At 33.8% G+C, this 15335-nt stretch overlaps 2 protein-coding genes and 1 pseudogene across 3 annotated transcripts; all 3 read right to left on the bottom strand.

Moving 5' to 3' along the window:
- Positions 1-3350: 3350 nt before the first annotated feature.
- Positions 3351-7419, bottom strand: LOC145597832 (uncharacterized). Its single transcript, XM_081654078.1, has 3 exons — positions 7286-7419; positions 4904-5249; positions 3351-4204 (listed from the first exon to the last, which is right to left on the bottom strand). Exons 2-3 carry the CDS (start codon positions 5246-5248, stop codon positions 3968-3970), a joined length of 582 nt encoding a protein of 193 aa, XP_081510204.1. The 5' UTR covers position 5249; positions 7286-7419; the 3' UTR covers positions 3351-3967.
- Positions 5326-6961, bottom strand: LOC145599366 (uncharacterized; annotated as a pseudogene). The gene is made up of 3 exons (XR_014103740.1): positions 6340-6961; positions 6031-6256; positions 5326-5949 (listed from the first exon to the last, which is right to left on the bottom strand). The product of XR_014103740.1 is annotated as an uncharacterized LOC145599366 (transcript).
- A 2274-nt stretch (positions 7420-9693) lies between the features above and the next one.
- Positions 9694-12111, bottom strand: LOC145599034 (uncharacterized). The gene is made up of 4 exons (XM_081655448.1): positions 11708-12111; positions 11221-11301; positions 10507-10646; positions 9694-10397 (listed from the first exon to the last, which is right to left on the bottom strand). Exons 1-4 carry the CDS (start codon positions 12020-12022, stop codon positions 10142-10144), a joined length of 792 nt encoding a protein of 263 aa, XP_081511574.1. The 5' UTR covers positions 12023-12111; the 3' UTR covers positions 9694-10141.
- Positions 12112-15335: the final 3224 nt, after the last annotated feature.

Here is a 15335-nt window from a genome sequence, read left to right as displayed (position 1 = left end):
TGTAAGTGCCGTATGGCTTATTATTAATGAATTTTAATCTCCCCCTTCAAAAAAAGAAATATAATGCTACACATAAGCCCTGTTCTCTTCACCTTAAAAAAATAATATTAAATAAAAATAATTGAAGTTCAGTAAAATTAATTTCAGTTCAGTAAAATAAGTTCAGTTCAGTAAAATTCAGTTTTCTTAAAGACGAAGAATTATAATAGAATATCAGCAAAAATAATTTCAGTTCTAGTAAAATTAATTAAAGTTCAGCAAAAATAATTTCAATTCAATAAAAATAATTTCAGTTCAGCAAAATTATGATGAAGAGAACAGGCCATATTACAAGACAAGATGCTTTTAAAGATCGCAAATATCAAACACAAAATGATAATGGACTATCCTGCGCCTAAAAAATAAAAATGCATCCGGCGTAAATGCTGGACATGATGAAACAACTGATCCAAACAGATGTTTTGCTCGTTCCAATCCTTACTTCATCCAGTAAGGTGTAAACTAAATGCTGGTAAGTGTCTTGCTATTGTTAGTCACTAAAATTGATGCAACCTTCTTCATCTTCCTAGCTCTTCTCTTCCACAGCTTGATCTGATCATGGACGGGCGGACGGCTAGTGCGCCAATGAATGCAACAACTACGCCGGCTACAATAAATGCATCTGGGGTCATTGCATCTGCTAGTCCCGCTGCAAGGAACATTAGACATATTAGGAGAACACCCCTTTTAGGAAAGTTTCTATTTTTATTAGCCATCTTATCAAAACTTACTTCACAATGTACAAACAGCCAAACTGGTATATATGTGGATATATAATTTAAATAACCCATTGTCCGTTTTACTACGGTAGAAAATTAGATGAGAAGGAAGTTTTTTATATGGACATTTTTTTGATACAAGTTCATTAATGAACACTCACTCATCTTACCCAGGCAATGACCGTTTTAATACAAGTTCATTTTTTTTATACAAGTTCATATTAGTCTCTTTTTTTTTTTTTTGGTTGATAACTTAATTGATATATGCATGAATTTAAACGTCAATATTTTCAACTATTATTAAAAAAAACAAAATAAAAAAAGAAAAAAAAAAACACTTAAATAACATACGTTGAAACAAATATAATCAGACACCACATTTCTATATTTTATCTTAAGCATAATTCACACATTCAATTCAATGTAACTATATAACAAACATGTACTTTAACATGAAGTAGAATTTAATGTAGCTATGTATACAAACACTTTATTGACAACTAGGCAAACAAAGCTCTTCATAGTCTTCAAGTGATCTAGTCCGCTGGAAGTTGCAACGTATGCAAACTTATTACTGGTTCTTTACTATTGTTGGTCACGAATAGAAAGCGTCTGCCTCTGTATTCTTTCTTCCAACGGAGCCTATAGTAAAGGGTAAATCCCCCAACGAGTCCGGCGCCAATCACGACTACAATAAACGCATCTGGCGTAAACGCCTTTGCTCTTTCCGCTGTTAGTACCATTACTAGAAAAAGGCCCCATTTAGGGTTGTTTCCGGTAGCACTCATAACTTCTCAACCTAAAAGGCTTCAACACTGGATATGTGAAGTAACATTTTATAACCGATTGACCATTGTACACATACATAAATCGATTTTGCCCATACATCTTTATGAAACTAATATAAATATATACATGAATGTACACTTACAATTGAATTGAAGCCAAATAAAGTATGTATTGGAATATTTGCTTCAAATTGTTAGTGGTTAGTTAACTCCTAATGTTAGTGGAATCATAATGGTAGTGGGTTAGTTTAGTGGGGGTTAATCTTAGTATGATCAATGATCATGGGATTATGTTCCTTATTTTTAGTTATATTTTGCACTATATAAATGTTGCAATGTAGTACAATTTTAAATGGATTGAATACAACCTTTATTATTCTTTCCCTGCTCTCATCTCTATTTTATTATTTCAACAGTATGTAGCATAAGTTGATAATGATCAACCTTACCGAAGGTCTTTGATTTGCGATGCAAATTTAATGACTTGCTATCATGAGTCACTGATGTTGTCGGTGCCATGAACTTATTATTGGGATGCTTGAACCTATAGATCATGCGTTCGACGATAACCCCACCGAGGATTGTGACTAAAACTACGCTAACGAAAACAACATCTGCCGTTGCCTCTGCAATTTCTGCCGTCGACATCATCAGTAAGAGTAAAAGGCCCAATGTTGGGCAGTTTGAGTTTGTTTTAGAACCCATGCCTGCTTTACTTATTGATTCCTATACTCCTGAACGTTACAAAACTTATATGATGTCTGATGTAAAAAAATCTAACTGACCGTTAAACCGACATAGAATGAATGACAACATAATAACTCTCCGTGTGCCTAACTATGACAAACTAAACTTAAAAAGGGAAGTGATTTTGGCACACCCTTGATTGATTTTGGCACCCCCCTATGTGAGAGCACAGTTTTCTATGCTCTTCTCACATAGGGGGGTGCCAAAATCAATTTCCTTAAAAAGGACACTCATAATTTCACATAAATAGAGAACAATATAATGAATAACGGGGGAGCCCCAGTTTCTCTTCTTGAGAAACATTTAGTGTTTCTCAAAATGGCAAGAATTGTAAATAAAAGCAACTTTAATAATATTTTATTATTTTTTGGTTGCTGATTCACTCATGTCCTTCATTCCCTTCTCTCTCCTGCTTCCTTATTTTGAACTTATCAACGTAACAATGGTGGAATTGTTACCCAGATTAGACAGCAACCCACCATCACAGCATAGACCAACCCCGACCCACCATCTCGACAACCATTCCCGGCAGTTTATCCGGCGGCTTCGCCGCCAAGTTCTACGAAAACCCTAAGAAAAGTGGAGAAAGAAAGGACATTGTTAACCCTAGAGGGTAAGTGATTTTTTAACCTCAAAAGTTGCTTCAATGGTGGAGAGAAAGGTGCTTCAATGGTACAAACTAAAATGTCAGTAATTGTGGAAAAGGAGAAAAAATTTAGGGGCCGTTTGGTTCGCAGAGGGGAATCGGAATGGAATGAAGAAAGGGAATGGAGGAGAAAGAAATGGATTCCCCTGATTTTTCCTAGTTGTTTGGTTGTGTCCAGGAAACGGAATGAACTGCTCATTGATTCCCTTTGTGACTGTTTGGTTCAAGCCAAGGAATCAAATTTTGAGTTTTTAAATTCTTTTAATTTTTGTTCAAAAATAACTTGTTATTATTTGATGAAACCTGTTTCTTCATGAAACTTGAAGAACATGTTTTTATTTTTATTTTTTTTAAAAAAATATTCCATCAACCTATATCGTCTTTTCCTGTAAAAAAAAAAAAAAAAAAAAATCTCCAAATAACATCTTTCTAGCTCCATTGATTACAAATCCAAGTAATCACCTCTTGGTGAAAATAATACCAATGCAAAGTACTTGATCCTAAATAAAAGTTCATACCAAAAGTGTTCTAATAAGATTAACATTCAACCCAAGTCTTTGCTAATAGTCCTTTCTAGATAAAGTTCATGCCAAAAGTAGTAGCTTGTGAATAACACCTAGTTAAAAACCATACATGAAACCACCACATAAGATTTAAGCATCAACATTTCCACTTCCTCGTAGAAGACTCTTAACATAAGCACTTTTCAAAGCGTCGGGACACTTTGAAAATACCATGAGCTTGTTTGGTTGTGCGGTTAGAATGTTAGCCACTTCAAAAACTTGGGATTCCGTGACACCTTCTAAATTGAAAGAGAGTAGTTCCTCTAGCACTTGCTCACTCTTTTCAACTAATTTTTGCTTTCTTTCATCCGCACGTTGTTCACGATCATCAGTGTGTGCCATCACATTTGCCATAGTGGAAAGATGAACATTCATGTCTTTCATGAATGCTTGTAAGCTAGCCAACTCATTACTTCCAACACCACCTTTTGTCTTTCTTTTTTTTTTTGGAAGTTTTTTCAGTCTTCATCTTTTTTGAAGGAGGAGAAGTAACGGTCTGAGTGACATTACCACTAGCAGCAACTCCCTCATCATCACTTGAATCGAGTAAAACCTATAGGGGGCAACAGTTTGCAAATTGTTGATTGCTTCAACGAAATCTTCAGCTGGTTTTCCAGTTGCATAATCCTTGCCATAAACATTCATGAGTTCATGGAAGTGGGGAAATGAAACTCCATACAAGTTTTTGCAGCTTGGATGTTTCTAAAAAACACAAAAATTCCCAAAATGCTCAAATATACAATATCATGAGGTATCTTAAACATAATTTAAATGACATTCCACATAGGAGTTCTCATGCAAATAAATGTGATAATGCCAGGGGCTAAGCTTATGGGAGCACAATATTTAAAGGACATAACAATATAATCAAATATAATACAATAGAGGATAGATAAATGAGCATAAGCCTGCATATTTTACCTTATTTCGCTTCCATAACATAACTGATCATAATGTTTACAGGGACATCGCTTAATAGCCAAATCCTTGTGTACAGGGAGATTCTTACTCTACACTATTATAACAATTTCTCAGTTATAAGTAACATCACAGCCTGAACACCATGAAGCATCTTACCCTAAGTTTCTGTTCATAATGTTTCTCATAGTGGCAGGGTAGTCTAAAGCTCTAAACTATAGTTCTTATGCTTGCTAACTATTCAAAACATAGTTCCTGCTAGCACTACAAACAAAATCTTGAAATTAGATTTTTATTTAAAAACTGAAGCACTTGTATAAATAGTTCCTGCTAACTATAGTTCCTATGCTTCCTTGTATAAATAATCCTTCAAATCTTTATAAAAAAATATCAAAAATGCTAAGCATCCACAACCATAGGAATATAAACAAAAATAGCAAGTATTCAAAATAAAAGTTCATGACCTTAAAAAAGTTATCATACCTTGCAAAACTCATCATAAACAGCCCGGTCCACAAAAACCATTTTTTTGGAATCATCCCAAACCAATCCACTTGTATTTAACATAGAAATAGCCCTAAACTTTGCTCCAAGTGTCTTTAGTCGAGAATCGATGTGTGGCATAGCCTTCAACCCACAACCAGGAAGAGCCTTACCTATGATCTCCTCTAAGCGAACCATGTAGCCGCTTCTGAACCCATTTTCACACTTCCAATGAGGATCAACAGCTAGCTCTGACAATGCTTCTACAAGAACTTTATCTTCTTGAGCGGTCCAAAATCGTTTGTTTTTTCCCCTTCCACCTCCACTTGCACTACTTTCATCCATCCTACTAAAACATTTGAACCATATTAACATGTCAAAATAACATTGCATATATATAAAAATGAAATTAACAAACAAAATATTCAATACAAGTACATAAAGGAAATTATTATAAGTCCAACACAACATCCATGACTTAATACAACAATAAAAAAAAAAAAAAAACACGAAATTGAAATAAAGATACAAGTCTCAAGTTCAAATAACAAATACAATGTTGTTTAATAAACAAGAATAATATCACAAAGTAACTCTGCGGTGTCTAGCCCTCCAATCATTGAACATATTTTGGGCCATTGCATTTCGAAAATTAGTCCATGGATCGGTTACAAAAATGGAGGTTATGTACTCCACATCATCTTCATCACTAGCATCACCACCATCATCATCATCATCATCAAATTCTTCAAGCATGTACCTTTTTACCAAGTTATGTAATAAGGCACAAGAAAGCACAATTCGACCATGTGTTTGTAAACTAAAACAAGAAGGACTTCTAAGAATTCCCCATCTTCCCTTGAGTAACCCAAAGCATCTCTCAACTACATTTCTAGCTTTTGCATGCCTTAAGTTGAAATATTCTTCGGTGGTTTGAGGTTGACGGGGGCCATTATTCCATTCTCTAAGATGATAAAGATGCCCTCTATATGGTGCAAGGAATCCTTCTCCATTAGTATATCCTCTGTCACATAGATAATAACAACCTTGACAAATTTTATTTTTTTAAAAAAATTACTTCTTACTGAGTCAATTTCAAATAAAGTCTACTACGTCAATCAAATTACCTTTTGGAACTTTCAACCCATTAGGCCTAGAAATAGCATCTCGAAGAATCCGACCATCATGTGTCAATCCCTCCCAACCAGGTAAGACATATATAAATTCCATTTTGGGTGAGCATACTCCTAGTACATTCATAGCAAGGGTACCTTTTCTAGTGCGATATTTGGATTGATCTTCACAAGGAACATTAACTAGAATCATTATACCATCAAGGGCACCTAATGAGTTCTACAAAACAAACAATATCACTTTAAATTATGTAATGGTATCTCTATTTTATCTCAAATTAAAGTGTTGGTTTTTTAATTTACCTTGAAATATTTCCACCTTTCATCGTCGCAGTCCTCTTGTATTGGAGTTGGTTTCTTAAGAAGAATACTATGTAACTTTAAGATTGCTAACAAACAAGCATGAAATTGTCTACTAATAGTTTCACCACTTCTATAAAAATGTGCACCAATCATTCTATTTTTATTATGGTGAGCTAATGTGTATAAGAAGCCCGCAACCATCTCTTCCAAACATGTGTTTCTTGTTTCATTTAAACCACCAATATCTCTAACCATTTCTAAAAGTACACCAAATGTGTATCGATTTATACGAAGATAGTTCCTACACAAAGTGTCACTTTCTCTAATCATTCTATTCAAGTTGTGCAATCTCATTTTCCTTCTAGTTTTTTATCTAGCTTAAGATAATGGGAATTGTATATAGTTTTTCTCATTGAGTAACACATCAAATGTAGCAACACAACACAATTAATCATAGTAATTATGAATCGAATAAAGTCCCAATTTCTCTTCCTTTTCAAAGAAGTACCAATTCGAGCCATTTACTGTAGAAAAGAACATCAACAACAACATATCATTGACTAGTTTACATACATATCATTTATACTCAAGATATATAAAAATCTCAAGCTAAACAAATATATACATATACATGAACATTAGTATATATAAACATCAAATTAGCATTCATTCAAGGAGGAAAAAAAAACAACAACAAATATACACTGTTTCGTAATTCCAAACAAAAAAAAAAAAAAAAAAAAAATCGATAAATCCTTCAAATCGCAACAGTGAACAACAAATGAACATCAATCACTATGGAGGTGGTTGATAACGTGAACAATTCCTCAAGAATTAGGAATAATGTATAAACTACCCAACAATTTATGAATAAAACAAAAAAAACGACATGATTAAGGTAGATCTAGAACGAAAACATGAATATTACGGTCGCCGGAGATCGTACCTTGTGGGGATCGGTCGGATATGGTCACCGGTGTACAATCTCGGTTGGTTGTCGTGGTGGCCGGAGCTCCGATGAGGGGTGACGGATGCTGAGGATTTTTTAGGGTAAGAGAGGAGAGAGAGAGTGATGGGTAATGAGAGGGGAATGGAATGCTAAAGTCTGAGGGGGGTGGGGAATCGGTGTAAAAGATATTTGGGTAAACACAAAAATAAAAAAGGGTAAAGGGAATGATAGATGATGACAAACAAACAACAACAAAGGGAATGGGGCTTGTCCATTCCCTTTCCCTTTGATTATACCCCCCAACCAAACGGCCCCTTAGGGAATTACATTTTTATCCTTGATTTACTAGCTAAAAAGACAAGTTTATCCCTATGAGAAACACTCCTTGTTTCTCAAGAAGAGAAACTTGGAATTACTCAATGAATAACATTCTGCTGCATCTTCTGTGATTGCATGATTTTTCCCTACATCACATCTTTATGACATAATACAGAAATGTATGTACGGTTACAAGTTACAACCCGAGCCAAACATATAATGTGCATAACTACATAAGTATTTAAGGGAATGAAACGAATAGCAGTGCCTTATGTTATTAATTTATCCATCAAGATATAGCGGAGACCTCACAAGGACTATGGTTTTCCAAAATTTGTTTTGCGCGAGTACTGGAAGAAGGAAAGGAAACCCTAACAATAAGCTTTCTACCCATTAATAACCTAAGAAAACATTTGCTACGGTTGCTGGGACATAGGCTTTGTGATTAAAATGAATCTCTTAGCAGACATGTCAGTTGTTAGGATTATCTTTTGCATAATTGCATTGTAGATTGTCCTTAATTAATGAGTGTGAGTCTTCTATCCCACAATTTGTGTATTATATGAGTTCCACTTTTTTCTATTAGTACTTGGTCCACCACTTCTAACTTTAAATTTTAGATTATAATTATATCAACCAAAAAAAAAAGTGACATACAAGTGGTACACACATTAAGGGATCAACAAAAGATTTGGATACGTCCTTTGTGTCATTGCTTGCTAAGTTATGAATTGTAATATGAGGTGACTGCATTTTCATTATAAAATATTGCATTAGTAGGGTTATAGTTTTTGCATCGAGGTACTAGTGTGCTAGTTTGGTTCTAGAGCAAGGCCCAAGATCCAAGTTATTGTCAAAGATTTGCTCCTAGATTTAATGACAATTCAAAGGACATAACTCCACCCATATAATAACACAATATGACTATTGAGGTACAAAACAGAGACCAATTTAGCACTCATGAAGTCATGAACAAATACTGTCATTTTTTAGACTAAGAAGAAAGAAAAGTTGGCATCCCTAAATGCATCTTAATTTTATTATTTTGCTTAAACTAACTAAAACTACTTTGCTACTTTGATATTCATTGTAAGAAGATATGATGACCCATAGAGCGAGATCCATTTCTCAAGTTGCTGGCAAAATTGTTGTTCCATTTTCTAGACTGATTGCCTGAAAGAGTTTGAAAAGAACAGGTTCGTGTCGATTCATCATTACCAGCCTCATCTTCATACTTAGACCTGCAATTAATAACTGTCACAGCTGAGTTGATGCTCCTAGTATTGCGGATGGATCCCTTGCCATCATAACCTTTGCTAGCCAATCTCTTCATTTCAATATGTCTTTTGATAGCCATGACAACTCCAAAAACAGAGAAAACTAACATGACAAAGATCGAATCATTCGGACATCCTTCCACAAGCTGTAATGAAAACATTATAAGACCAAGAACAAGGGCAAGACCATTTTGTCTGCTTGGACTGCCACATTTCTTTTGGCTATAATTTTACACCAATGAAACCAATTGCATGTTTATATATTGCCCTTCCCCAAAGCTAGGAATGTTTTAAGGGTATGGGAAGATGTTACTCCACATTCATGCATTAAATGGAGAAATATTGCTTCACAAGTAGCATGTCAACGGTTACGAATTGAAATGAGCCAGTGAAATTATAGTCAGGCACTGAAACACAAAGATAGCTGCAAATTTGCAAAAATAATCACAGAGTATTAATGTGTCTGGCTAGTTGATGTCACTCAATCTTCCCTTCATTTGATATATTTCTTGTCAAATTTCACAGCTCGTGATCACGAACACAGTTATGTTGCTGCACATTTTCATGAACATATCTTTGGAAGTTTGGAGTAAATCTCTCTATTGATTGAATGCATTTTTTCAACAAGATCATTTCTTTGGCCTGTGAGGCACCTCTCTCCACTGTTAGTAAGTTGATTACAGTCAATATTACCCAAATTCTTTGATTGGCAATGGAAAAACTTGCTGCTATCATACGAACAAATAGCAATCATACAATTCATACCAGTCTCTTCGGAGACATCTGATAAAATTGGAACTATACGATTCATACCAACAAATGTGCTCTGGCTACAAAAAAATGCATCAGGACTCAGGAAGTCAGAACCTCTGCATGTAGCATCAGAGAATCAGATATGAAGTAGAATACCCCATATTGCTAATTCTAGTAGCCATTGCTTCTATGCTTACTACTTTACAAACTTGAATGTGAATTGTGAATTTGTGATACTCCGTATAAACAACCGATTGTCCGTTCTATGACAGAATAGTAACTGGGAAAGGGAGTTATTTGTGCACGGTTTTATGATACAACAAGCTCATGAATGAACACCCACTGCTCAGTGCTCAGGCCAAATAAATCGAAAATAGGAGACATCAGCTCATAACAATGCAGCTTCTGGGCTTTGTATGTCAAACCAAGTCAGTAGTCAGGAGCTCAGGACCCACTCTGAATTAGGCGATTCTCCATGAACACTTGAATGTTCCTTAAATTTACTCTACAAGGGAAGTTGCTCGTCTACATCATGATAGTTTTTTGGGTTCATGGACCTAATGCACAAGGAATGAGGGAGAAAGAAATATATGAATAAGAACACCAGAACTCCAAGATCAGCCTCTTCCCCAACAGCTGGTCGACGGGGTTGTACCAGATATATCTGACTTGCACACCATAAGCAATATAAAGCTGCTATGGTAACAATCAGTTTAACGGATTGAGTATATTGCGTTTTTATGGATTTGGAAGGTCCTACTCTGTAAAAATCAAATTAGAATCTATCAGATGCCGTTACTTATGGGAGACACAACGAAAAATGCAAGTTCATTATAACTTATAAGTCTGTTTATATCTTTAAAGGAATACCTGTGGATGTATATAAAACCCAGAATTAAACCAGTGCACAATAGACTAATCACTATCACGGCATCTGGGTTGATGGGGGCACGATTCTCCCACCAGCCAGTGCTCAATATCCAAGTGTATACAGATGATTTCCCATTTTCCTGCATAACTTCAAGACAATTTGATCAGATACTAAGATACTATGAGTTAGTTCTATAAGTAGATTATACCCTATATAAGGAAAAATATGTACAAACCACAACCATTATATGAACTCCAACAAGAATTCAAGAGGATAAAGAATTGAGAGAAGGTACACACAGAGTACGATGCATGGTTTGATCGATGCTTTGGTGATGAGTTAGGTCAATTAGCCTAGATTAATAAGCATTGAGAATTGAGAGGAAAAACACACACACACACAATAAAGAAGATTAAATTTAATGTAAAGCATGGATTGATGTATAGCAATTGGACAAAAATCAGTAGCAAGGATCAATCCAAAAGGTTATGCCTGATAACACAACAGAACTCGATATATACAGCATTTCTCCCAACACATAACAAGACTAGGAAGGTCTTCAAACAAGAACCTCGATTATGTAAACAAATTAAATTATAACCACATCAGAGGCACAATGTTCTCCTATCTAAACATTGGCTTTATAATTAGTATCACTACATACTACAAGTCTACAAGATGCAGTCAGTCACAGTGTTGGCGAATGAACATACCTCAAATAAATGGTCCAGAAAGAAATGTGACAAAGAACCAGCCGAAATCAGAAGAAAGCATTGCAGCCTAGTGAGGGGCACCTTCAGGAAAAAGGAAAAAAAAAAAAAAAAAAAAGTCAATTACATTGTTGTAATATAAAAAAGCATCCTAGATTGACTTGGCCATATTTTTATTTTATTTTTTTATATAAATATTCTGTATGACTGTATACATAAATCAATAGTTGCAGTTGCCAAATATTACCTCCTTTACTAAAAAATGCTGATATGATTTGAGCGTTAATCAAGGAAATTAGCAATATGCTCACTTGCTTTTAACAACCCAGTTACCAAATTCAGACCCCAAAACACCTGAACTTAATTAATTACTAGATTTAGAATCCCAATACAAAACACTAAACTAACTCAGCTAACAACAATAATCAAACTAATTAACAAACACAAACCATAAATAAACAAAATTAATCAACACAACACAATTACTAACCCCAGAAAGAGAATCAAGAATACCCTTTTGAAGAGCAACTCTAGAAGCCCAAGAGTAGAGGAGAGAAAGTGGTAAACTCAACAACACCACATAATAAAATGGATGGTGGATGTAATCAGCTACAGCAGACACCACAGAATCCCCAAATCCAACGGTGGAGGTTAGCCACTCCATGAAAGACCCGATATCCGGCCCGAAGAAGGCGTTGATGGAGTAGCACAAGCAGTGGTGGGGACTGAATCTACCGTTGGATGCAACCATCAAGCCCAGGCCCGATCCTAGTGTGTATATCATGTGTGGGCCGGGGCCCGGCATCTTTGACCCGGTGAAGTTCTGTAATGAAGATGGTTAGTTAGGTAAGGGTGTAAGGTAAGCAAGGGAAAGCGAAGGACTAAAGAATGAAAGTGAATGAGTTTATGGTTGTGTCATGATGTGTGAGGTGACGTGTTGAATGTTTAAAGTCGTTAATTATGTGCGTAAGACGTTATAATTTTCAACCAGATTTGTATTATTGTGAGGTTTGTTATGAACTTACGTAGTATGAATTTATGATAGGTGAAAATCACGTGAAATTGAATAATTATAGGTTTATTACTGCATACGTATGTGAGGATTAGGTTTTGTGAGTGAGTGCATGATAAATTATGTGGTACTCCCTCCGTCCCCTTCTGATAGTCCTTTATGGGCATTTTACACGGGAATTAATAAACACAAATAAGAATAGTTAAAGTACATTAAAAAAGTAAATTGACATTGGGTGTGCAAAATAGTAGAGAGAGAAAATAATAAAAGTACGTGGAAAATCAAAATTTACATGGAAAATATAAATTTGCACAAGTATTGTTGCAAAGTGGAGGGAATTTTGGTAAAAAAAATAATGTTAATGGTTGTTGAAAAAAAACAAATGGGGTGAACATTTTGGGACTAAAATTTGTCCATAAGGGACTATCAAAAGGGGACGGAGGGAGTATTTGTTAGGATGATTAATCATATTAACTCAAGTTTGAGGAATCAATAATAATCTTTAATATAATAAATAAAAAATTGAGATAGAAGGAGTATATAGAATATAGACTAAGGGTCTGTTCAGTTCAGTTCAACTCCAATCAGTTCAGTTCAGCTTTTAATTTCCTTCTCTCATTAAATATTCAATTCAGTTCAATTCAGTTCAACTCAGTTCAGTAAATGTGAACAGGCCCTAAGTCAAATTTTAAAATGGTGATAAAATACGTAAAATGTGTATATTAAGATGTAGGTTAAGGTGACTTTTATTAAATTGTGAAATGATATCTGAATTTCTTATTATATACCTCTGAAAATTTGAATGTGCATGCTAATGTATTTTCAAGTGATACAGATATACAAAATAGAGCAACTTATAAAAAAAAAATTAAAATAAAACTTTTAGATGAATACTCTATACTCAATTACTCATAATCTAGAAACACGAGCTAATCTACTTGATCTTTGATTATGAGTTTGAGAGCCTGAGGCCGTGAAAGTTTTATTGGTATGTTTGACAAATGGGCCAATCAAGTGTTTCAGGTCCAATAAGGCCCAAGTAAATAAGCAGGCCATTTTAGATATTCATTTTTCACTTTTTCAGGGTATCAAGGGCTATTCAGCTGGGCAAGGTTATAATCTTTTACAGTACCATTTTGTTATTCAACCTAAGATATCTATTATCTATGCCTGTATTTGGTTAAACTTATACTTGTATTTTTTATTGTAAAACTTTTAACTAATATGATTTTATTTTGTTTGAATTTATATAGTCTTATTTTGTCTGAGCTCAATCAACATTTTACCTAAGAGAGAGTCACAAATGAAAGATGGCATGGATGGAATTTGATATGATCAATCATTGGGCACCATCTTGCAATGGTTATTGTAGTCCTACAATACTCAAATTCCATATCAACAAGTACTAACATTGACTATAGTTTTATTCTAGCTTATTAAAAACAAATGTTAGCACGTAAGATGTTAAATAGATATTAATGTAAAGTTACATAAAACGAAGGAATAAAAGTAATAATACATTGGCAAATTATCAAAGATTGAATGTGTCAGTTATTTTGAAACGGCATTGTATTTATGATTTCTAATGCAGGTAGATATTGATTATCTCAATTCTGAAGAAATCTCACATGCAGTATCTCAAAGTCAACAAACAGGCTGAACAGAGGCCCATATGAGAAGCATACAAGGCCCATTTGGTAGAAAAAGAAAAAAAGGACTGGAAACAAATTCAATTACAATACTCGTATCAATATCAATATCAGTGTGTTGTCACATGGTTATGTCATGGTGTTAGTCAGCAATGGGGTTAGGAAAAGTGGATAAGCTTAAAAAGCAGTTCAAAACCCTGGAACATTCTATTACCATCACCCTCTTTGTGGTCCCGAACCCTATTTCAATCCCACTCTTCCTTTTTTTTTTTTTTTATTATTTTTTAAGGAGTGCTATTACAAGGAAAACAACTTTGTTTAATTATTGTCACTTTTTAAAAACAAATAATACCCTTTCAAAAATAATATTGATAATTTTAAATTTTGATACTTTAATGCATAAGTATGGACTAATATTTATTACGAATATGAATTATTGTACAGTAGTTAGTTAAGAGTAATGTATAATTTTTTCATACTCGTTATACATATTTTTCTCTTAATTATGGAGCACTACATAAATCTTTTTCTGAGATAATGTTATGTTATGTTATTTTGAATGTAGGTCCTACATTCTATATATCTATAACTATATACTAAAAGCGAAACCAAAGATGACACGTGTCATCTTTTGGTTAAAAATTTTCCCGCTAAATTTTTTTTTTAATTTTTTTGCTTTTTTGTTTTTTGTCAAAAAATCTTCTTAAAAAATATTTAATATACGTAATACAAAGTATAATATTTTCATTCCTTTCTTTCAAAAATAAAATACTTTTTCCTTCCAAAATAATCATTATGTAATTTATGTTTCTTCCTTATATATTATACTCAAATATTAATTATTTCATTATTTGATATGTTAAGTATCTGTAATTATTTTATAAGTGTATATAATTTTGGTTTCCTATCTTTAACTAATAATTAGATTAAGGGTCTGTTCAAATTTACTGAACTGATTGGAGCTAAATTAACTGATTGGAGCTGAAGTAAACTAACCGAACTGAATAGAGCTGAAATGAATATTTTATGAGAGAAGGAAATTAGGAGTTGAACTAAACTGAACTGATTGGAGCTAAACTAAACTGATTAGAGCTGAGCTGAACTGATCGGAGCTGAACTAAACTAAACTAAACTAAAATTAAGCTGAAGTCAACAGGCCCTCAAGTAAAAGATGTACTAAAGATTAAATTAATATAGTTGTCAAATTTATACATTGATTTCTTTAGATAAAATTAAAAACAATACTCAGTATGTAGGTAATATTACACATATTATCATAACTTTTTAAGTAGTTAAAATAAGAATTATATGGGTTAAAAGTTATATTTTTTATATAATATTTTTATATCAATACACCATGGGTTTTATGTTACACCACATGCCATATTATTACTATTGTAAATCCTATTGTGATATTATCTATGCGATAATATGACCTTTTTTAAAATTATATTTTC

Source organism: Chenopodium album, chromosome 20 (assembly GCF_948465745.1).
Source record: "Chenopodium album chromosome 20, dcCheAlbu1.1, whole genome shotgun sequence".
NCBI classification, from domain to species: domain Eukaryota; kingdom Viridiplantae; phylum Streptophyta; class Magnoliopsida; order Caryophyllales; family Amaranthaceae; genus Chenopodium; species Chenopodium album.
The sequence above is the reverse complement of the archived record's forward strand: the minus strand, read 5'-3'. Positions and strand labels throughout refer to the sequence as shown.